Genomic DNA, 24748 nt, shown 5'->3' with positions numbered 1-24748 from the left:
ATATCTCTGCCAAAATTTCATGATAAAAACTCATAAAAGTAAAATTAGAGAATTTTTTATACCTAAATTTTTAGAAATTTAGAAAATAATTAAAGCTAATATCCTACTTAATGGTGAAAGACTGAATGCTTTACTACAAATATCACCAAAATGGCAAGGATATCAGCTCTCACCACACTTATTAAGCATAATGCTAGAACTTCTAAAAAGTACAATAAGGCAAGAAAAGCAAATAAAGAACATACATCTTTACAAAGAAATAAAAGAGTATCAATTTGTACATGACACGAATACCTATGAAGAAAACCCCAAGGAATCTACCAAAAAAGTAAACTAATGAATTTAGCCAGGTTACAGGATATAAAATACACACATAAAAGTATGTTGTATTTTTATACACTGGCAAGGAACATGTAAAATTTGACATTTAAAATACAATACCATTTATAATACCTGAGAGAATGAAACAGTTACATATCGTCAATTGCATTGAATCAAGAACCCAGAAATAGCCCCACACAAGTATAGAAAGCTGATTTTTGACAAAGATGCAAGAAGAGGAATTGGATATCAATAAGCAAAAAATGAATCTTCTGAAAAGCCTTACACCTCATAAAAATAAACTTAAAATGGATCATAAAGGTAAAATGTAAATTTACAATGTAAAACTATAAAACTTTTAAGCAAAATCTTTGTGACCTAGAACTTGGTGAACATTCTTAGGACACAAAAGCTATAATACATGAAAGAAAAATCAATAAAATTGACTTCATCAGCTATAGATTGCACGATAACATTTGCAAACCCCATATCTGAAAAATGTCTCCTATCTAGAATTTTTAAAAGACTCTCAATAATTAACAGTAAAATACAAACAATCCAATTACAAAATCAGCAAAAAACATGATGAGCCATTTTACTAAAGGGTATATACAGGTGGCAAATAAGCATACAAAAATATGTTTAACAGTTTATCATCATCACTATCCATTAGGGAAATGCAAATTAAGATCACAACAAGCAATGACGACACACCTATTAGAACAGCTAAACTAAAAAAATAGTAAAAATACCAAATGCTGGTCAGGGTGTGAAGCAGTTATTCCCTTTGCTGGTGGGAATGAAAAATACTACAGCTACTCTGGAAAACAGTTTGGCAGTTTCTTAAAAATGAAACATTCACTTAACACATGACACAGTAATTTCTCTTCTGGGCATTTATGTCAGAGAAATGAAAACTTATGTCTACACAAAATCCTGCACAAAACTGTTCATAGGAACTTCCTTTCTAATAGCCCCAAACTGGAAACAACAAAAATGTCCTATAATAGGTGAATGGTTAAATAAACTGTGCGACATCCATAACATGAGATAACATGATACTCAGCAATAAAAAGAATAAACTATCAATACATATAACATGGGTCAATTTCTAAGGCATCATGCTGAGTGAAAAAAGCCAATCTCAACATGTACTGTATAATTCTATTTACAGAATATTTTAGAAAAGACAAAATTATAGAAATGAAGAACACATTAGTATGCCAAGGGTTAGGGATGGTGGGGCAGAGGTGGAGGGAAGTGGGGGGAGAGAGATCAAGAGGGTAAGTGTGACTATAAAGTAGTAACAAGAGGAAGATATTTGTAGTGATGGGATATTTCTGTGTCTTTATTATAGTGGTGATTACATAAATCTATGCATGTGATAAAAATATACACATAATTTATATCAATATGTCAACTTCCTGGTTTTGATATCGTACTATACTTACATAAGATGCAACCAAAGTGGATAACTGGGCAAAAGAACCTCTCTGTACAATCGTTGCAACTTCCTTTTAATCCATAATTATTTCCAAATAAAGGGGTTTTTAAAAAGATCTTAGTTTCTAGTCTTAGAGAGGCATTCCTACAACACTATAATAACCCAAAAATGAGAGAAGATGGGGAAGCTTCCCCACAGAGTATGAAGAGCTGATTATAAAATAAAATTAATCATCAAGAAGTTCAGTTAGTTCTACTTTACACTTCAAGCTTTTACATAAAGGTCAGAAACTAGATAAAATGAGCAGTCGGTACTTGTAAAGGAGCTTTAAGGTTAGGAAGAGCTTGTTTTTAAAAGACAACATGATTTTCATAAATAGAGATTATCATATCTCTGCTATGCACCAAACAAAAGATTTATTTTTCTCTCCCCAGTTGTAAGCCAACTGCCATACTTAAGTACTGCCAACTTTGTGGAGTTATGCATATTTCTTTTTCTGAGCTCCTGCTACTACACTGAAAATTGCCAAGAGAAAGGGAGACTTAGCAACTACAAGAGGCTGAATGAAGATTTGCCTGTGCTCACAGCATAAATTATATAATCATTCAGTATTCAATGACTGTGATTCAGTACCACTGAAAAGAGCAGGGGATCATCATGCACACCTTGGGAATATCAATTGTAGATCACCTGGAAAGTTTCAAAGTCACTTCTTAAATGCAATTATAGACATCATTACAGCATAAACACACCCAGACATTAAAAAGCCTTGTTAAAATGGAATTCTGCTAGAGTGCCACTTGGCTTTTTTTGTTTTGTTTCCACATTGGGCACTAGAATCTTGACACGTAATTAGGTAAGATTTACCCATTTCAGACCTCTGTTATAAGGATACCTGTAGGTGTTTTATTTTCAACCCCAGACTTAAAGAACATGAATGACTTTTGAAGATTCGCTAAATCTATACTTTGTAATAGGATCCATTAACAGATTTCTCTACATACATCTTCTTACTAACATCAGCTTTGTCATCCTCCTTACAAAGCCCTGTCAGTAGCCCATGACCACTCCGACTCAACCCTCTGGGCACTCCTGACATTTGGTGTTAGGGTGGTTCAATTCTTCATGCTCTTCTCAAAGTCAAGCCTTTGCCAATAAAATCTGTAGTATTCAGGTTAGTGTTACCATGGAAGATGCCATCCCGAGGCCTAGTAGTTAAAAGCAACAAATTATTCTCTCTCACAGTTCTGAGTTCAGCTGCTGGGCCAGGGTTTCACACATCAGGTCCCTACGCAGGAGCAATCAAGGTTCAGCTGCAGCCACAGGAAGGTCAAAACGGGCTGGACTTCCAAAACAGCACCCTCACAGGGCTGGGAACTCAAGGGAAGCTATCAAACAGAGTGCCTGCCTGGCCATGGCCTCTCCATGTGGGTGGGTTTCTTACAGCATCGCACCTGTGTTCTGAGGCAGTGTCCCAAGATTGAGCATTCCAGAGACTTAGGTAGAATCCAAAAAGCTTGTTATGATATAACCTCAGATATTTGAGAATGTTACTTCTGCCACATTTAACTGGTCAGGCAAGTCAGTACAGCAAGCCCAGGTTCTAGAAGAAGAGTGTTAAATTCCACCTAATGATGGAGGAAAGGCAAAATCATACCAGAGAATACGCAAAATGGGAGGTATTATAGCGGCTTTTTGAAAATACAATCAACCACATATGGAAAGTTTAGATCTTCTCCAATATGCTGGTGTAAAATGTCAGTGGCCTATTTTACTGGTTAACAACAGAAATGGCAGCATGATGCTATAGCTCATGGTCTTTCTGACCTAAGTATTGTGTCTTTTTCCTCTTCTTACCTTTTCTAACAGCAGCATATTAAAGCTGGAGAAACATGGAGATGATCAGGCAACAAAACTCTGTAGTGAAGGCATTTCTGCATAGAGCTGTGTTGTCTAATACAGTAGCCACTAAACACATGTGGCTACTGAACACTTGAAATGTAGCTACACCAGATGGACTATAAATGTAAAACGTACACCAGATTTCAAGGACTTAGTACTAAAAAGGAATGTAAACCATCTCATTTGTAATGTTTATATTGATTAAATGTTGAAATGATGCTATTTTGCATATACTGAATTAAGTAATATTCTAATTAATTTTACCTGTTTCTTTTACTGTATGTAGCTGCTAGATAATTTTAAATTATACATGTGGCTCACATATTATTCTAGTTTGCATAATATTTCCATTGGAAAGATCTGGCTCAGAAAGTAAGCTAAATCATAATTTTCCATTGTGTACAACCACAACAGTTCATGGTGTTTACATCATTAAATGGTTCTAAGGCATTTTAATTAATTCTTGTTAAATCTTATGTGCGATATATATGCACATTCAAAATCAATATTGTGGTATTTCTATAAAACTCTGATTGCCTTTTCCTGATATTTAAATACACATTTCATACTTAATATATCTATGTTTATTATATAATTGCAGGAATTCATTTCACATAGGATTTCAATTTTCTATTTCTGCTGAACAAATTATCCTAAACTTAGTGGCTTCTACAATGGCCCCTTCCTCCATTTTTAAAGCCAACAATGACAGATTCTTTCTCTCTCCCTCCGTTCCTCCCTCTCTCTCTTTCATGACCCACACTCGCCCTGTGCCCTTGCCTGATCACTCCATAGAAGCCATGTGGCCCTAGCAGTCACCTTGCTGCTGGCCATGTGGACTCCAAAGACAGGCTACAGGCAGGAGCCTGGTTACAGAGGAAAAGCAACCAGAAGCACAAGCTAAGCTCTCCAAAAGCTGGACTAAACTAAGTTTTAATATGGCACAGGATCTCTGGACATTTTCTCTATTTCTGTCCCTAATTTTCCATAGCAGGAAAATGGAGATGGGACATTGGAAGGGCATCTTTTTGACTTTTGTATTACAAATAAATATTATCATCAGATCTCATCGTACCTTGTGTGTCCCCAAAAATGCTTTTTCTCATACCACAAGAACCCCACTTCCACTGGCAACACCACAACCTCTCCTCAGGAACCATTTATTAGCTACAGCAGCTCCCAGAACTCATAGCAACATTTTACTTATCAGATCTAATTTTTTAAAATCAAGAACAGCCAAATGGAAGAGATGCAGAGGGCAAGGTATAGGGTCAGGGTGCTGAGCTTCCATGTCCTCTCCAGGCACACCACTTTCCCTACTTCTCCATGTGTTCATCAACCCAGAAGCTCTCCAACCCCATCCTTGGTTTTTATGGAGGCTTCATTCCATAGGCATAATAGATTAAATCATTGGTTCATTTTTTTAAATATATCTTTATTGATTTCAGAGAGAGGAAAGGAGAGGGAGAGATAGAAACATCAATGATGAGAGAGTCATTGATAGGCTGCCTCCTGCACGCCCCCGACTGGGGATCGAGTCCACAACCCGCGCATGTGCCCTGACAGGGAATCGAACCCTGATTGCCTAGATCCTACATCAACGTTCAACCGCTGAGCCACGCCTGGCCAGGCTGGTTCATTTTTTATTGAACTCAATAACCAGCCCTTCTCTCCTCTCTGGTAGTTCAAGGGGGTGGTACTGAAAGTTCTAAATTTTCTAATCATGGAGTTAGTTCTCCTGGCAACCAGCCCCTCTTCTTAGGTCCACTGTCACCTCATAAACATAACAAAAGATACCTTGATCTTTCTCACCACTTAGGAAATTCCAAGGGCTTTAGGAGCTCTTCACCAGAAATAGGGCAAGGACCAAATATATACTTCTTACTATTAATCACAGTACGACAAATGTAAATTGATTTATAAAGATAACCCAGCTAAGGTGATACGATGAGTGACTCATAATTGATTAGCATAAAGAAAGATAGGCTTAATGAAATTTGGCCTCTTTTGAAAGTAAAGAAAGTATAAGGTTATCAAATATTTTTTTAAAACCTACTTATAAATTAATGGTCAGTACTTAGTCTCCTATCCCACCTTTTCTTCTTTCCCCTATATTTCATCCTAACTGAACTGTTTTATGTTCCCTACACCAAATGTACTGATTCCTGCTTCTGTGCCTTTGCATAGACTTACCCTTTCTAGAATTTCCACCTGCCCATGCTTCAAAAGCCAGTATAAGAGCTTGCTCCTGCCTGGCCGGGCATGGCTCAGCGGTTGAGCGTTGACCTAGGATCCAGGCAATCGGGGTTCGATTCCCGGTCAGGGCACATGCCCGGGTTGCAGGCTCGATCAATGACTCTCTCATCATTGATGTTTCTATCTATCTCTCTCCCTCTCCTTTCCTCTCTCTGATATCAATAAAGATATCAATAAAGATATATTTTTTTAAAAAAAGAGTTTGCTCCTTTCTGAAGCCTTCCTTGATTGACCCCAGGCCAGTTAACCACTTCCTGCTTGGTGTTATTATTGTACTTAGTACAGCTCTTACCAAACTTTATATTTCAACTACCTTTTATGACCAATACAGAATCTGTCAATAAAATGTGTTAAATTCTTCCTAAAATCCTTCACATGTATTATTTTATCTATAGTACTTAATACAGTCACATAATTTCTAGGTGACCATACACTTTGGTCTCCTTGGGACAGTCCTGACTCATGCCTTTTGTAAATCAATTAAGGCCTGAAACATTGGCTCTCAAAAGTATCCTGGTTTAGATGACAAATTATAGGATTAATAATTTCCTGAACATTACCAACAGAAAAATTAAATACTATGGTAGGCCAAATATACTGACAATAGTTGCTAACACAAGATAACATTCCATTATTCAAGGCCCACCAAAAAAATAATAAAAACCTTTTTATTTTTGTGATTAACTGATATAGTAGATTCTGTGGTGCTTCACTCAGATTTTAACCATAATTTAACATTTCAATTAAGTGATAAAGGTTATGTATTCTATATTTTCTTAAGCCAACTCTGTTTTTTTAGAGTATATAAATAAAGTCCTATGTTTTCACTCTCATCTAGCTTTTTTTACAGCTTTGAACAGCCTGCTCCATGGAAGAAGGGCTGCCCAGCACCAGCCACCAGCCATGAAGACCTGCACATATCCAATATAAATCTACAAATTCCTGTATGAAGAGAAATAGCATCAAAACGTGGAGAGGAAACAAGAGAAGTGGCATATCCACACTTCCCTTCAGCTCCTCCTCCCTTTACTCCAGGGAGAGAAGTCACATCCACAGTGCTTCCCCCTGATCTCTTTGTTTTGCCTTCCCTCTCCATTCTTATAAAAACCTCTACTTGCACTGAAATATTAAGATGGGTTGAGGACAGGAGTCTCCCCATCTTCTCAATGATGCCAGCACTCGAATAAACCTCTTTCCTTTCAACAGCATCTGTCTCACAATTTGGTTTTCATTGTGGCAGGGAGTCAAACCTGGGTTTGGTTACAAGATTCCTTTTTTCAGCAATTATTATGGCTCACAGCCTTTTGTTTTCCCAGGAACTGCCCACAGCTTCAGGGAGCTGCATTTTCTAAAGTTACACTGCCCGTAGGTGTGACCCACAGTTAATGATTCACAGATGCAGGGAAACAAAGACTCTGTCCTGTCTAATTTGAGACAATGGAAAAGGGTCATGCCAACTCTAGGGCTCCCCATAGGATGGCTGGGAATTTTATTGCAAGTCACCTTCTCCTTCTGCCCAATCCTGCCTTCCTCACTTCCTTACATGTGTACTTCCCAAGAAAATACTCCAATAAGCCTGCTTCATGCTCATCTTTATTTAGAGTTGGCTCCCAGGGTGCCTGATCTAAGATAACAATCTTTCTCTTCATTCTAATATCCCCTAGGAAGGAACTGTGCTAGGCTCAGGACCCTTATTTTTTGTCAAAGTTTGAACTAATACTTCATGACTAGACTCATGTGTCCTACCTTATTCCTGTCATTTCTATCATTCAACCTATTTCTCTTTTTATATAACAAAGAGCTTTGGGCAAAGTTCAATGTTTAAAAAAAAACATAGCAGGAACTTTCAAGAACTATATGAGAAGTGCCTGAACACTGGGGATTAAAGGACCCCATTTCTTGGGAAAGTATCAGTTGAAACAATCCACAAGGTAAATGACTGACCTGCCCCACAAATACTAGAAATCATGGCTCTCTCTGCTGGAAGGCAAAAGATGAAGACAAAAGACTCTCAGCCTTTAGGTTCTCTGGCCTACAAGATAAAAACTTCAAGGGCTTTCACTGTGTATTGCTCTCTACATGGAGTCTTGCCACTTTAATTAAGTAATCATGTAGCTGGCATTTCTGTAGGATTCTAATAACTGTTACTTTTAAGAGAGATTAGAATAGTACAGCACAAGGGAAAGATCTATGAGTAGAGTCCAGTCCCCCAACAAAGGAATCTAGAGGCCTCCTTTTCCCGAATGTACAGTGCACAAGTCTCTCTTCAATCCCAAAGTGGACATTCTATGCCAGACTTAATAACTCCAAAGCTAGCTTGTCAAGAATGGCTTGGAATAATTGTTTAAAAATCAATCAACCAAATAACTCAGGAACCTTTAAAAGAGGAATAAGACTAGACCCCAAAGCAGCTAAGAAAATTAACAGCTAAAACAATTATGCTCTCTTTTCCAGAAGAATTCATAGACTTCAATACCTGCCCAATATCTAGTCCTTAAATAAGAAACAGAAGAGCAAGCAAGAAGAGATCCACTTGCGTCCATTTAACCAGACCCCACCATTTATTATGTCTCTCAATTCCTTCCTTCTTGTCGAATTCTTGGCTCCTATATCCTGGCTTTAATATCTGTCTCGTCTCCTTGATTTTCACAATTCCTTTATATCCTCTTGAATTTTTGCTCTCATGTTCTAATCTGAGTCTGGTTCATCTCTCTGATTTTGCCATATCTACTACTACACAAACTGATAGAGGATACTATTTACTTCTCTTCAGTTGGCTGAGATTATAAAATCCAGATATTTATACACTGAAAAACATAACCTACCACTTGAAAGCGAGCCAGCCACCACTGTAGTGTAATGGAAAAATTTAAGATTTTAAAAGTATAAAGCATCTAATACAGTGTCCCTGATCCAATAATGGACTAATTCTAATATGCAGTCCATGCCAAAACAAGAAAAAAAGAAATAAAAGAAAATAAATCTGAAAGCTGCCTTTACATCTTTAGAATTTTAATTCTAACCTATCTCTAGTATTCAAAGAGTTATTGCATATAGATCATTCTAACTGCTTTACCTTATCATCATGAGAAATAAGGCTGAAATTATTTCCAAAATTGATTTTCAGGAAAGAAGTGAAAGCCTTATATGAAAGAAAAATCCCGTAACGTATCTTTGTTGGCTTTATTGAATCTTTATAATTCCCCAAGATAGGAAATGCATTAAACCCAAGACATACAAATGAAACAGGACTCTGAATAACAAGACATTCCATTTGGTTATCTATTCACTTAACAAATATATAATGAGAACCAACAATGCACTTTAACATAAGATACTCGGGAAAGAAAACATTGGTCAAGTGAGGTCTAAAAGTGGGAACTAGTCCCTGAATGCGGTCCAGGCCTGACTCATTTACACTAGCAGAGCCATCCCTTGCTCAACTCTCTAATATCCCTCTATAGTAAAGTACTGATCTGAGGGCTAACTTCACCAATTATTCTACGTCACCTGGAAATCCTCTCCAGCAAGACATCCAAACGTAAGCACATCAGCATAATTTCAAACTGCCCTCAGAAATCTATCCATGTCTGCTGATTCGTAGAACTAAAGCATGAGGACCGCTCACTTCCAATTATATTTTCACCAGTTATAGAAATACCACCATTTAAAACCAACTGATTTCCCACTATCCTTCCTTCATCAGAGGGCCTCCTTGCTCTCCCCGATCCCCATGAAGAATTCCTTAATTACATTGCAAATCAGAGAAGATGGACCGGACCTAACCAATACCGGAAGCATAACAAAATCAGCAGGAATATCTTAGAAAAATATACTTCTAACTTTTAAAAGACAAAAGTTAAACTTTCTCTAATTCAGAATGCTCTCTGAGTATTTTTCTTTTTCATTGAATTAATAAAATTATATAGGTTTCAGGTGTATAACTCTATAAAACATCATCTGTATATTGTATTGTGTGCTCCATCCCAAGTCAACTCCCCTTCCATCTCCATTTATCCCCCCTTTACTCTCTTCTCCTACCCCCACCCCCCTTTCTTTCTGGTTATCACCATAGTGTTGTCTGTGTCTATGAATTTTGTTTGCTTTTTGGTTGCTTGCTTGCTTAATCCCTTCACATTTTTCACCCAGCCCTGCAACCCCCTCTGGAGTATATTCTTTAATAAGTAAAAATCCGGTTTGGGAATATGACCAGATGGGGGTCCAAATGCAGAGAGTGATGAGAAAATTTTGTTTCAGTTATTCACACTGATCTTTAGAGGAGACCTGTACCCTGCCAAAACAGGTCTTTCATAACAGGGGGTTCATCATATAAATTTACTAGATATTTGGAACTCATTTCATTTCATGTCAGAGAAGCCTTTTCTGCATGACATGGCAAATACAAAATGCAATAATTTCATTTATTCTTTCATTTATTCAAAAATACAATTCAGCTTTTTCTAAATACCAGGCATTGTGCCTGGGGCTTGAGATAAAACAGAAAATAAAACAGGCATCTGATCTGCCAGCATGGAGCTTAAAGTGAGTAAGGGATACTAACTAAAAATGGATATGAAATGCAAGGATTGATGATACTTCCACAGAAGAGACTAGGGAGGACTGGTATTAGTATGTGTCCCGGACCTCCCCGAGGTATCCATATCCTAATTCCCAGAACCTGTGAACACGTTACCTTACATGGCAAAGGAACTTTGCAGATGTAATTAAGATTAAGGGCCTTGAGATGAGATGATTATGCTGGATGATCTGGAAGGGCCCTATATAATCAGGAGTCCTAAAAAGTAGAGAACATTTCCTGGCTGCAGTCAAAGAAAGAGATGTGAGGATGGAAGCCAGGTCAGAGAAATGTGACGTAGCTGGCTCTGAATGAAGGAAGAGGGCCATGAGCCAAGGAATGCAGGTGGCTCTGAAAGCTGGCTAGAAAAGGCTCAGAATGGAATCTTCCCTATAGTGTCCAGAAAAGAATGCAGCCCTGCCAACACTTTCATTTTTAACCCAGGGACACTGTGTCAGACTTCTGACCAACAAAGCTGTAAAATAATTATTTGCATTACTTAAGCCACTAAGTTTGTGGTAATTTGTTACAGTGGCAATAAAGAACTAAATTATATACATAATACATATAATATATATATATACAGGGTGTCCCCAAAAATGTATATACACTGAAGGCAGTGTTTATTAAAACACATTTCATTTTACAAAATGTAATAGAAATAAGCTGTTAAAAGTATATTTATATTTTTGGGGACACCATATATATATATACACATATATACACACACATATATACACACACACACACACACATATACATACACACACACAAATTTAAAAGAAAAAAAATATTAGGGAAAACATATATAATCATTTATAGTGTTAAGTGGTTGTCTGTTTTATCTGTTATAGAACCATCTGGTCTCATTTCCTACTAGCTTCTTACCAATGTGAGAAGACAATGAACTTACTGAACAATACCGTCAGTGAAAAAAATGATTGAGACTTACTGATCTGTTTAAGGAGGTAAAGTTATTTACACTCAAATTGGTCATGTGAACTGAGTCTGATAAGAAAACATAAACCGCATTTATTTCCCACTTCTCTGAGCTCCACAGACTTGCAAATTTGAAGCCTTGAAGCCACATTCACATAAAAGACCTATAGGTTTTGATAAATATTACTCCTGCTTTAAGTATTCATGATTATCTTTATTGTATCTGAATTATCATCAAGTATTTACTTTATCGATATAGCTCAATTACAAAAGCTACTAATTGGAAAAGCAAACCAGGTCCAACAAAAGAGACGCAACATTCCTAAAACTAGGAAGTTGAAGACCTAATTACAGGAGCTGTCCTAAAATCTTTGAGAGAACCAAGCAAGATCTGAGTTCATTCCCTTTCATAAAAGATGATGAAACAGCTATAGAGAAGCATCACTTATGATATAAACCCAGAGTAAAAATAAACCTGGAAATACGTTCTGAAAATTTACCCCCCATTTTCCAGATTGGTTCCTGCTTTTAATTCCAATATTCATTGGCTCAGTCAGATACTAGGATTAAGCCTAAAATTCTGCATTTTTACATGACAAGAAACTATTACACTGCTTTTGGAGTGCTTTTTCATAATACTCTAAATTTATATTTTTTATTAATTGGTTGTACTCATCAATAAACTGTTACCATGATGTGTAAATTAATGGGCTTCTGACTACATGGACCACTGTCACATAAATTTAGTTCCTCCCACTCCAACTTCTATACCAACAACAGATCACCAGACATTAACCCACACACACAATGTCTTTCATTTCCAAAAAAAAAGCCTTCCTCAACAAGTATTAAACATTATGCTCTAGGAGAAAAGAATACATAAATATACTTAGATCACCCAAAGAAGCAGCCCCCCCACCTCTGTGCTCTTCCCTCTCTCCCTGTTCTCACCATGAGCCCTCCCTCCATCTTTTCTCCACAGTTATCATATAAATACAATAAATAAACTTCAAAGTAATTGCTTCAGGCACACTGTCATTTTAATTTAAAAGACTGAGAAGAAGTATGCACTAAATTCAATTTACCTGTATCCAAATAATAATTACCGAGCACCCGCTACCTGATAGGCTCTGTGCTCAGGGCCAGGAACACAGTCCCTGCTCCCCTAGAGCTCCCATCTAGTGGAGGAGGCAACACGCGAACAGGAATTGCATCTGGGATCAGAGCTCTAACAGGGGATATGCCAGGAGGGCAGGCATTGCAGGGGGTGTTGCACTCCTTTGCAGGAAGGGGGAAACATCAGGGAAGCAGAAAGAAAGAAGAAAGCAACCTCCATTAAGTATACATAGTAATGCAATCTAATCAATTAAATAACCCAGAAATACTTGGATTCCTACAATTAAGTTTACCCTTAAAAAGTCAACATTAAGATAAGTATCTGGCCAAGCTAAAAAAAAAAAAAAGCTACTTACCTTTGATCTCAACTATTTATTAGAACTGAAAAAGTCGCTTTCCACTTTACTCTTCTAACACAGAACTTACCTTGTTTTGTTTTAAAATGAAAATATCTAACAGAAGGATATTAGTAACATACGTTTTGTGTACTTGACAAAAAGTCCTTGAAACTGAACCTCAGATTAAATCCTCGTTAAGTAAAAGAGCAATAAGACATAGGAAAGTACAAATGTATTTTCAGGGCCTGGCTTAGCATATTTGATATCTGGAGTACGTACTTTTTAAACACCTCTCTGCTCTATAAAACAAAATCACAACTCAGTAATAATGAGTAATAACCATTCATTTCCTGATCTGTTCTTTAACTTCAAAGTGATAGACAATTTTCGAAAGGAGAATAAATTTCAAAGTTATTATTCAAATTCAATGAAATATTTCATGCATGAAGTTTACATTTACCTAACAAAAACATTACCCCTCACAATTCAGTGTCATTATCACAATTTTTAAATTAAAAACAAAACTCCAAGTGATCACATAAAAGAACAGAATTGAAGTAACTCTATTTCTAATTCTTTGTCTTTACAATTACTGTGTCATCACTGTTTATTTGGAATCTACTTTTTCAATCTACAAAGACTATAAAGTTTATTAAAGGGTAATCATAAAAATGTGCTCATTTGAATCATATACGCATATTATTAAAACAACAATAACCACAGCAATTGTTTAGAACTTAGAGAAAAAGAAAGATTTTATGAAAAACATTTTATCGGTGACATTTAGTTGGTGTGCAGGGTGATAATATAAACTGGACCAACTTTTAGTTGGTTTTATTATCATTTATAAATTTCTAGAAACAGTGCACCTTCTTAATGATTGCACCCAGGGCAGAATGCTCCCATAACTTCGCCGTTGGTCAGAAAAATTTTTAACCCAAATAGTTTTTAAGCCAAAGTGGAAGAAAGCCATAAAGTCACTGCTATTTTTATGTGATATAAGTTTATTATGTACAGAACCAACTTCAGGGGCCTGTGACTGTGCACAGGGACCTATGCTCCAAAAGGCCTACCTTTGCCTTTAAGGCTCTGCTACCACAGTCTTGATATTCTTAACAGCCTTACCTTTGAATTTGTGTATATAAGTGAAGTCCTATGGGGCAATGAGGCATATACCTTAGACTTGCATGCAGTCCGGCTTCTCAGTGTTTTCCAGGGACAGGTCCTCAGCCACCTGTTCCCCTACCCAGTGATTGCTGCCACCCTTCACTCTTGGTAGGGTTCTTGGCACAAGTCAGGGTGGTTTGGGGTAATGGGTCAGGCCCACAAGTATCCCTATGCTCTAGAGAACCTAACATTAAATAGCAAATAAAAATAACCTTTCTCAGGTCAATTGAAACTGTGAATAAAGGAAATCGCGTTTCCCCCTCCCCCCTGCTTTTGCACAACAGGCTTTGCATTTTCATTTTGCACTGGGCTCCACAATTATGTAGCCATCCTTGCCTAGGTATGTGTGTGAGTGTGTGCATATGCATCTGTTTGTGTTTGTATCTAAAAGAATAAAATAACTTCATGTTTGGTAAAGTGAATATATAATTTTATAACTTATAGATAAACTTATATGCAACTTTAGTCTATTTTGATCTATCAAGGTAAATATAGTTCACAGATCAGGAGAGAAGGAGTTCCAATACAATGTGATCTGAGTTTCTTGTAATGGATGCATTCCCTTAAAAAATCTTTAACTAAGTATATACTACATGCTTCTAGCTTCAGAAGCAGGACATAACATTACTAACATGTTCTTCTTATTAACAAAATCTACTTTACAACTTTGATTTCTTGACAAGCAAGAGATTGTTGGTCAGGAGCCAAACCCATCCAATATTAAGAACATGGAGATACATCAAATGTGTTGAAAAGTCCTTAAAACTCACTAATTTTAGCACATATCAATTATTCACATAAATTATTTATCTATACTGAACAATCCCAATTCTTCAGTTTCACCCCAAAAAAGTTATATGCTTTGAAATTAATAATTTTCAAAACATTCCTTCAGAACCCTTCAATTATTACATTTATAATAAGGCCAATCAACAAAACATTTCCATTACAAACCTTTCATTTCGTTGAGCTCTACTGTTTGAAAAAGGCTTCCTGATCAGTAGATAATTGACAATGGCTTCAAGACTTCCTTCATTTTAAAAATGGCACTAAGACTGGAATGTAAGACTACTGATAAATACCCCACGGATGAATGTAAATATATATGTAGAATTAATATATCATATATGAATATATAAAAAGCAAAACCAAAAAGACCTTGAAACAAATATTTTTGCATCTGTCTAAATTTAGGCAGCATTTCTAATATTCCTGAAAGGCAGTTAAAACTGCCAAAAATCTATGGCATTATGTCAACCTTTGAAAAGGGTTAAGAGCCATCTGAGCTACATGAGCTCTTTATACCTTCAAAAATTGTAGCAATTTTTTTCCTTTACTCATACTGTCTAAATTCTGACAGAAATGCACCAACTTTAGCCCGAGAAACTCGCCTTCTTTATCTTCTCTATCCTTTCACTGATGTCACCTCCAGGTTCTTTTCTCCAATCCTAGCTCCCTTCTTCAATTAATATTTATATACTGTTTCAAACAAAGCAATCATATGTAAAGAACCTTCTGGTTGGATTCCATCCCTAGAAACTCCTCTCTCACTTCCATCCTCTGTGAGCAACTGAAGCAGAATCCAGTCAGAAAGACAATCTATGTAAAGTCAAGTACTTCATTTATGATTGATCACATTTTGTACACGGAAAGAAACCCAGCACATACCCAATGTACAGAATGGGGGGAACCAGTTACTCACATTGTTCATGTACTCTGAAAGCAGGTCCTGGAGAGCCTGGCGAATGGCGTTGCATTCTGCGATGATCCGCTCCCGATGGAAATCCCTCGTGCACGAAGAGTCAGCCAACAGAGCAGCCCCACTGATAATGGCTTCAAGACGTTGCTCTAGTGATGGTCTTATTTCCTCCTCAGTCACCGTGAGTGGATCCAAGACAATTAAATTCTAAAGAAAAAACACATTTGGATGGTTAGAATTTCATAGTATCCTATTTTTAAGAATATTAAATATTGTTTTCGCATTTAGAATTCAGATGTGATAATAAAGAAAATTGCATTTTACTGCCTCACCCAGTTCATGTATAATTATATGTAGCAATCATTACTCAGATGAGTGACAAAAATTGTTCAATTATGAGCATCAGTTCTAATTTCAGACAGGCCTATATTCACGTCTTGCCTTTCCCACTCACCAATAGTGTGAGCTAACTCAGGGGTCTTACATACTCTGAGACTCACCTTCCTGATCTGTAAAGATGGAATATTAACATTGCTTATCTCATAAAACTGTTGTAAGAACAATATGAATGCTTAATACAGTCATGGCATATTATTATTTACAATACTCACCTTCACATAGAACTTCATTTTTACATAATATTCTCACATATATAATGAAATCCTGACAATACTATAAAGAGGTGGGCAGCAAGATATTAAACTAATGATGAGTGAGACTGAGACTGTTTTACCCAAAGTCACTGAGCAAGCAATGGTAAAGTTCAGAGAAGTATCCAGGTCTAATAATACCTAATTCAATATCCATTTCATTATGCCTTACTGTAAATCGCCTTACTCTAATTAACTTTAACACTAACAAATCCAAAAGAATTTTGAATTGTGATTAGTCATTGAAAAAGTGAAACTCCATATTTCTATTCATCTATTATAACTTCCAGCTATTTCCCATTATTGCAAACTGACATGGTATTTTTAAGGTTTCCATTAGATATGTCTCCAAGCAATAGAAGTTGAGATAACCTATAGTCTCTGAAGAAAAGATGAAAGGTATGAGGGTCTAAGAGTTCTTTACTAAAACACATTAAGAGAGGAAGATTTTCCAACATTTAGGCATATAATGTGGCAATTAGAGAAAGAGTTAGTATTGAATAAAAGCTCTCCAAATAATCCTTAACATAAAATGAAATCATATAATTATCTTCAAATGTGTGTCCATGTGTAAATCTATACACACACACAAACACACACACTGAACATCACTGATCTTCAGACTGTATAATCTTATAATTTTATATATACACATATCTAGAGAGAGCTCTGTATATTGTGTACATGTGTGTATAAAATCTTAAATTGATCATTGCACTATATATAACATTATAATAAACATTTGGGGGTCAAAAGTAGCCAGGATAAAATTTTAAAAGCTGTAACTCCAGGAACAGGCTAGGAGGAGAAAATTATTACAGAAAGAGAAATTGTTTTAAAACAATTAGAAAAAAATAGTACTATGTAATATTCACATATTATATAAAAATATAAACTCTTTTATGTGGAAAAATGAGAAAAAAAGGATATAAATTTTACAAATGCCATATTTAATATTTTTGTTATCCAATGCATAATCTTTTGGGTGAGACAATAATCCCAACCCTGGGCTTGGCCATCAGTCAAGGATTCACTTACATTTAAATCTATCTCCTTACTTCACTTACCATTTTTACCGTATCTTCCTTTGGCTCACTAATTTAGTACAAACATTCCACTCCAATGTTTCATATCAATAATTAAACCAATTAAAACATTTTTTAAAATGTCCCTCCAATGTGATATCATCATTAAGAAGAGACACTGTGGGCAACAGAATTGCTCTTTGATTGCTTGACTGCAATCAGAAGATGTGATAGGAACAGTTAACATGTGTCCAGTATTGTGATGATACAAGAAGTTAATTAAATTTCAAATCTGTTTACCTGTAAGAATCACAAGAAGAAATGAGTAATTTCAGGATGTGGTTTTATCTCAGAAAACAGTCTCTATTACATGATTAAGTCATTCAATTTCCTGTTCTACAAGGCCATTCCTCAAACTATCTTAGCCTTTGGATTTTCACTTGCTTGACATTTAAGACTTCTCAGGTTTGTAAAGCTCACCTAAACTCAAACCAGAGTTCAGACATCTGACATCTGCTCTGACATCTGACACCCCCACACTTGCCTCTTGATCCCTCTTAGACTACTATACTATTCACATTCTATAACAGTTTTTACTAACCTTGTCATCAAATCAATAAAAAGGTAAGTTTTTTAAAAATAACTTGAATGTTCTGTGAAATACCACTAGATGTTTGAGACCTACTGTAATGAAGAACTATCTCTTCTGGATTTCTGTAAGATGATGAAATAAGAATATCCATACCTTACACCCCCACAGAAACACTGATTTTTCACAATGACTTATGAATGAGAATACATTTATGGAAGCCTGGGAGTATAGCTGAGAGGCTCCAACACCCCAGTAGAGCAAAAAATAAAAGAATAGAAGCATTGACAAGGATAAGAACAGTTTCACTTTACCCATGTTACTCCTCTCCCAAGGCAGCACAGCTCAGGGCCAAAAGAGACCATGGTGACCAGTAATGTCTCCCATGGGAGAAAGTGAGAGCAAAGTGAGCACTCAGCTTCCCCAGCCTTTTGGGATGTTGCCCAAGGAGCTCATTTCCATCTCTTCTCACCCAGAACACTGAAGGGATTGGAAGAGCTGAATAATTTTGAAACAGCAAAGAGCAGAGAAAAGGGGTAGAAGCTCACAGCAACCAGTGCATGGATCTCAACCAGCAGGAGATCCTACTAACTGCATTACAGACTTCAACAAGAGCTCCATCCACTAATCCAGTAGGACCCCTAAACTACAGACCCTACAACTAGATGATGTGCACCCCCAGCACTCCATGCACCACACCATGCTGTAGCCAATACCCATACTCCCCTGCAGATGATGTATTTGAGGTCCCACAAACATCACACAAATATCAGCATCCAGCTGGATCTGTTAGATTGGCAGAGTACACATTAAACACTTCGAGGCACTGCCCGAGGGAAAATAAATAGGGTGCTCTCAGCAGCCAGCCTGGGTTTGTGGTATCAAGAGAAGGCACACAGTCTAAGACTTCTCTCTCAGGGGTAACAAGAGGAACAGAGCAGCTGCATTCACAGAAAGAATCTGAGAGACTCCAGTATTTCTACCTGGGCTTATTGAAGCCAGTCAGTGAAGACTTCAGAAGGTGACTGTTTCTTCAAATGTAAAGACAACAATGCAAAGTTTGAAAGAAGATGAAGAACCAAAGAAATATAATATCACCAAAGGAACAAAATAAATTCCAGTAGCTGTTCCCAAAGAAATGGAGATTTACTAATCGCCATGAAAAGAATTCAAAATAACCACTTTTTAAAAACTCAATGAGAGAAGAGAAAACACAGGTACACAAATCAACTATATCAGGAAAACAATACATATACAAATGAGAAGTTTAACCAAGAGACAGAAACCGTAAAAAAGAATCAAACAGAAATGCTGGAGCTGAATAATACAATGACTGAACTGCAAATCCACTAGAGGGGTTCAACAACAGATGAGAGCATTCAGGATAAACGACCAGCGAACTGAAGGAAAGATCATTTGAGTTATCTAGTCAGAGGTACAAAAAGAAAAAAAAATTAAAGAAAGCCTACTGGACTTATAGGATACCATCCAAAACACCAATGAACTTATATGCATACATGCATAGCCCATGGACAGACAATAGCGAGGGGAAGGCCTGGGGAGGGGCGGGAGCAGGGTGTTAAGGGGGGGAAGGGGACATCTGTAATACTTTCAATAATAAAACTAAATTTTTAAAAAACTTTCAACAAATTAAATACAGAAGGAATGTATATCATCACAATAAAGGCCATATATAACAAGCCACTGTCAACATCATACTCAACAGTGAAAAGCTCATCAGAAATGAGACGATGACCACTTCTGCAACTTTTATTCAACATAGTACTGAAAGTCCTAGCCAGAGCAATCAAACAATAAAAAGAAATAAAAGGCATCCAAATTGAAAAGAAAAAGAAGTAAAATTGTGTTTGTTGGCAGATGACATGATCCTATACACAGAAAACTCTGCAACCATCTAAAAACTGTTAGAACTAATAACAATTTTAGTAATTTCAGGATAAAAAAATCAACATACAAACATCAGTTGTAGTTCTATACACTAACAACAAACTATTTGAAAAAGAAATTAAGAAAACTATCTATTTGCAATAGCACCAAAAAGAATAAAATACTTAAGAAAAATTTAATCAGTTAGGTGATTGATCTGTATACTAACAACTATAAAACATAGATGAAAGAAATTGAAGAATAAAACAATAAACAAACAAATGGCAAAATATCCCATGCTTATGGATTTGAAGAATACTGTTAAAATGTCCATACAACCCAAAGCAATTTACCAGTTCCATGCAACCCCTATCAAAATTCCAATGGCATTTTTCACAGAAACAAAAAAAAACAATTCACATAAAACCACAAAAGACGAATAATAGTCAACACACTTCCTGATTTCAAACTATATTACAAAACTACAGTAATCAAAACAATATGGTACTGGCATAAAAGCAGCCACACAGACCAACAGAAGAGAACAGAGAGCTCAAAAATAGAGAACTCATGTATATACAGTCAACTATCTTCAACAAATGTGCCAAGAACACACATGGGGAAAGTATAGTCTCTTCAATAAATGGTGCTGGGAAAACTGGATAAATGCATGAAAAAGAATGAAATTAGACCCTTACCTTACACTATACAAAAAGAAAAGAAAAAACACAACTCAAAATAGTTTAATGACTTAAATTTAAGACCTGCAACCATAAAACTCCTAGAAGCAAACATAGGAGAAAAGTTCCTTTACATTGGTCTTAGCAATGATTTTTTGGATATGATACCAAAAGCACAGGGAACAAAAGCAAAAGTAGACAAGTAGGACTACAACAAACTAAAAAGCTTCTGCACAGCAAAAGAAACAAAATGGAAAGGCAACATACAGGATGGGGAAAATATATTTGCAAATCATATATTTGATAAGAGGTTGATATCCAAATTATATAAGAAACTCATACAACTCAATAGCCAAAAAAAAAAAAAAAAATCAAATAATTTATAAATGGGCAAAGAAGTGAATAGGAATTTCTCAAAAGATAATATACAAATGGCCATCTGGCCATTATTAAAAGATAAATATAGGATGTCCCAAAAAATGTATACATACTTTGAATAATTATAAACACAGTGTTTATTAAAGTACATTTCATTTTCAAAATTGAGCTATCAGCTGTTAAAGTATGTATACATTTTGGGGGGGATACCCTGTATATATAGTATTGGTGAGGACATGGGAAAAGAGAATCCTTGTGCAGTGTTGGTGGGAATGCAACTTGGTACAAAACAGAACAAAGTATGGAGTTTCCTCAAAAAATTAAAAACAAAACTACCGTATGATCCAGCAAACCCACTTTGGCATATGTATCCACAAGAATTGAAATCAGGACCTCAAACAGATACCTGCAGTCCCATGTTCATTGCAGCACTATTCACAATAGCTAAGACATGGAAACAAACTAAATATCCACTGATAAATGCTTAATAAAGAAAATGAGGTATATAGATACAATAGAATATTATTTGGCCTCAAAAAAGAAAAAATCCTGCCATTTGTGACATATAAAGAAAACAAATATTGTATCATCTCAAGTACATGTGGAATGTAAAATAGTCAAACTCATTAGCAGAGAGTAGAATAGTAGCTTTCAAGGGCTTTTGGGAGTGGGAAATAAAAAGGTGATGGTCAAAGGGAACAAAGTTTCAGTTATGCAAAATAAAAATGTTTCGTAGATCTGGAGAGCACAGTACCTCTAGCTAACAACAATGTATTATATACTTAACTTTTGCTAAGAGGGAAGGTCTTAGGTGTTCTTACCATGCTGCTGCTGCTGCTGCTGCTGATGATGATGATGATGATGATGATGATAGATATGGGGGGAAACTTTTGGAGATGATGGATATGTTTATGACATTAATAGCTGTGATGGTTTCAGAGGGTATATTTATCCCCTAAGTCATCTAATTAAATACATTAAATATGTCCAGTTTTTCACGTCAATCCTACCTCAATAAGTGTTTTATAAAACAAAGCTTCTCTTTTTTTAAAAACAAGAATTATTCTTCTAAACTAGTATAGGAATGTACTGAACCATTCTTTCCACGTGTTTTCACAGCATTAATTCCATGAAAGACAAACAACAGGATGTTATATTTTCAGGATCCCACTCTATTGAACACGGAATGTATTTCCCCTTTTTCCTAGGTTCTACCCAATATACACTTACCTCCCTAACATTCTGATTGCTGACAGAAAAATGCTTTTCAAAAAAGTAGGAGTTCTAACTTCACTGCCTTCTACTTGATTGCTGTATTTTAGGAAGCAGTATAGTTTAAGGATTAAGAAACCAGGTGTAACTCCTGAGAGCAGTTAGCTTGCATTTGAATCCTGGCTCATTAGCTATAAACAAATATATCTACAGCATTATCGTCCTCTGTACGCTCATATCTTTCAGCACAACTTGTAACTTCTTTAGTTAATACATTTGATTCTTCGGTTTTTTTTCATGCTATTTCTCAGAATTGAAGACTTTAAGTAAATTCCATAAGATCACTCAACTCTTAAGTAGCAGAAGCAAGGTTCTGTTCGAATATGTCTATTTTCAGTTCCATGTTATTACTATGAAATACTGCTTTCATTGCGTTATTTAATCATTATCAACCATAATCATTAATTTATAAATGTGAAAACTTCAGGTGAGCAAGATTATGTAACTTGTCTAATACTACTCTTAAAAAGGAAGGTTTAGGATACTAATCCGATATTATATAACCCCAACCCACACCCTTTCTACAACACAGGGGAAATTGGGATGAAACCTCTCTACTTCTGTCTCAACATGTCTTATCATCATTTTTTTCTTCCCATCTGTGTTCAAGGATTCTCTCTCCTCCCACCCCTGCCTCTGTCTCTGGAAGGCAAACTTCTCTTTTTGTGCCCTGACCTCAAGTCCCAAGTCCTCTTCAGTTATTCCTTCCTTAAATTTTGAGTCTCTGTTGAGAGCATTCTGCGTGCCAGGAATTAGTCGTGGATGGAGAGCATCCCCTGTGCTCCTCACAGGCCTCGCAGTCTGGAGAAACTGACAAACGGTAACCAAGTAATTACATAAACGTATAACTGCAATGTGGATGTGTGATATAAATTTAAAAGTACTGAAAATTAAGCATAGGCAGAACTCTGGACAACTGGGTGAAGAATCCTGATAAAGATGAAGGAAAAGCGAGCTCTAGGGGATTCACAGGATTCTCAGGGAAGGCTTTAAATTCCCACAGAATGAAAGTCTGAAGATAACCTTGTCCAGATCTTAACAGGTCAACTTGAATAGGCATCAGGGTTATAATTATGTGCACCTTAGAGCAAGAGGCAGGGCACTATTTAACCTGAAAACAAGCCAAAGGGAAAAGATGGACTTTACCCCTAAAATAGTTAAAGCACCCAATCCACATTGTAACAGGACACAGAAAACTACCTGAAAGGAGGGAAGAGGTCTGCGCAAGCAGAATGAGAATGTATATTGCATTCATCTATAGACTAGAAAGACAGGAAAAGCAGGCCCTGCAAAAGAATGATTACAATTAAATTGTAAAATCACTAGCACACTTATAAGTATTTTAAAATATAGAAGATGTATATGACCCATGGACTGAGAGTGTGATAACCAACCCAAACAGTAACAGATAAAAATGCATTAACTCTTTCGCTGGGGCAGTTTTAGTTTAAATCAGCCTTGGTGATCATTTTCCTTTCTCGCTGCACAGCCTAAAGCCAGTCTTTCAGGAGAGAACGTGTAATGTAAGGGCTATTTTAGTCAATGTGAGTTATGGTGAAAGAAATCTCTGTGCCTTTGAGAGACACAGAAATCAATGCTAACTTTATAGAAGATTGAGATCACAGCTCTATATGTATTTGAAAGTGAATAAAGAGAAGTGAAACCATATAAAATAAACTGGAAAGAATGTCATAATATATTATAGAATAAAAAACAAAAGTTGTAGAATGATATGTACAGTGACATCATGTATATTTTTTTAAAAAAAAACAAGCACACAGCCACACTTTAGAGTTTCTCTGAGTATATATATGAGACCCTAGGAAAAAGTCTAAAGGAAACCTACCAATGCCATAACAATTGTTATCTCTGAAAAGAACCCATATTAGGATTTTAGTCAAAGTTTTAATTTTTTATTATAGCCTAATTGTGTATTATTTATGAAACTACAAACTAATTAAAAATTCTTAATTTTTTAAAAAGAAAAGGGCAATTATGAATCAAACATTTATTATTCCTTTAGAATCTAGATATTATTTAACTAATTATTTTGGCTCATAATAGAAAAAAATACTGCTTCCATTGTTTACGAGAATGACAAAGGATATCAAGTTTTCATATTAATTAGTTTAAAAGATTTTAAATTTGCTATGTTGGGTTTCATCATTATAAATATATTCAGTTAATATGTGTTTTTTAAAAAAATAAAGACATATGACCTCAAAGTACCAGGGCTCTCTTTTTCAGTAGAGCTTTGGAAGCAGAAAACCTCAGTGTGAATCCTGGCCCTCTACTCACATTGAGAAAGTGGTCCAAACTGTGCAAGCCTTTACTTCATCGATGGTAGAGTGGCAAAAATAAAACCTATACCTATCACATAAGATTTTATTTAATGCCGCTTTATAGCACATTTTAATATCCGGTGGGGCTGACCCCACCTTGCAGCTTCCTGCTAATACTGTTTTTACCTTTCTATACAGTACCATCTATTGCACATGAACAGAGCCAC

At 36.1% G+C, this 24748-nt stretch overlaps 1 protein-coding gene across 2 annotated transcripts in view; it reads right to left on the bottom strand.

Moving 5' to 3' along the window:
* Positions 1–24748, bottom strand: part of CTNNA3 (catenin alpha 3) — a 1199527-nt gene that overhangs the window by 880778 nt on the left and 294001 nt on the right. For both annotated transcript variants that reach the window (XM_081158218.1, XM_081158219.1), the window contains exon 7: positions 15762–15965. In XM_081158218.1, the coding sequence (XP_081014344.1) occupies positions 15762–15965 (204 nt within the window). The remainder of the gene's footprint in view (positions 1–15761; positions 15966–24748) is intronic.

The sequence above is a fragment of the Miniopterus schreibersii genome (genome assembly GCF_964146895.1).
Source record: "Miniopterus schreibersii genome assembly, chromosome: 14".
Classification (NCBI taxonomy): Eukaryota; Metazoa; Chordata; class Mammalia; order Chiroptera; family Miniopteridae; genus Miniopterus; species Miniopterus schreibersii.
Note: the sequence above shows the minus strand (reverse complement) of the source record. Positions and strands in the feature narration are given on the sequence as shown.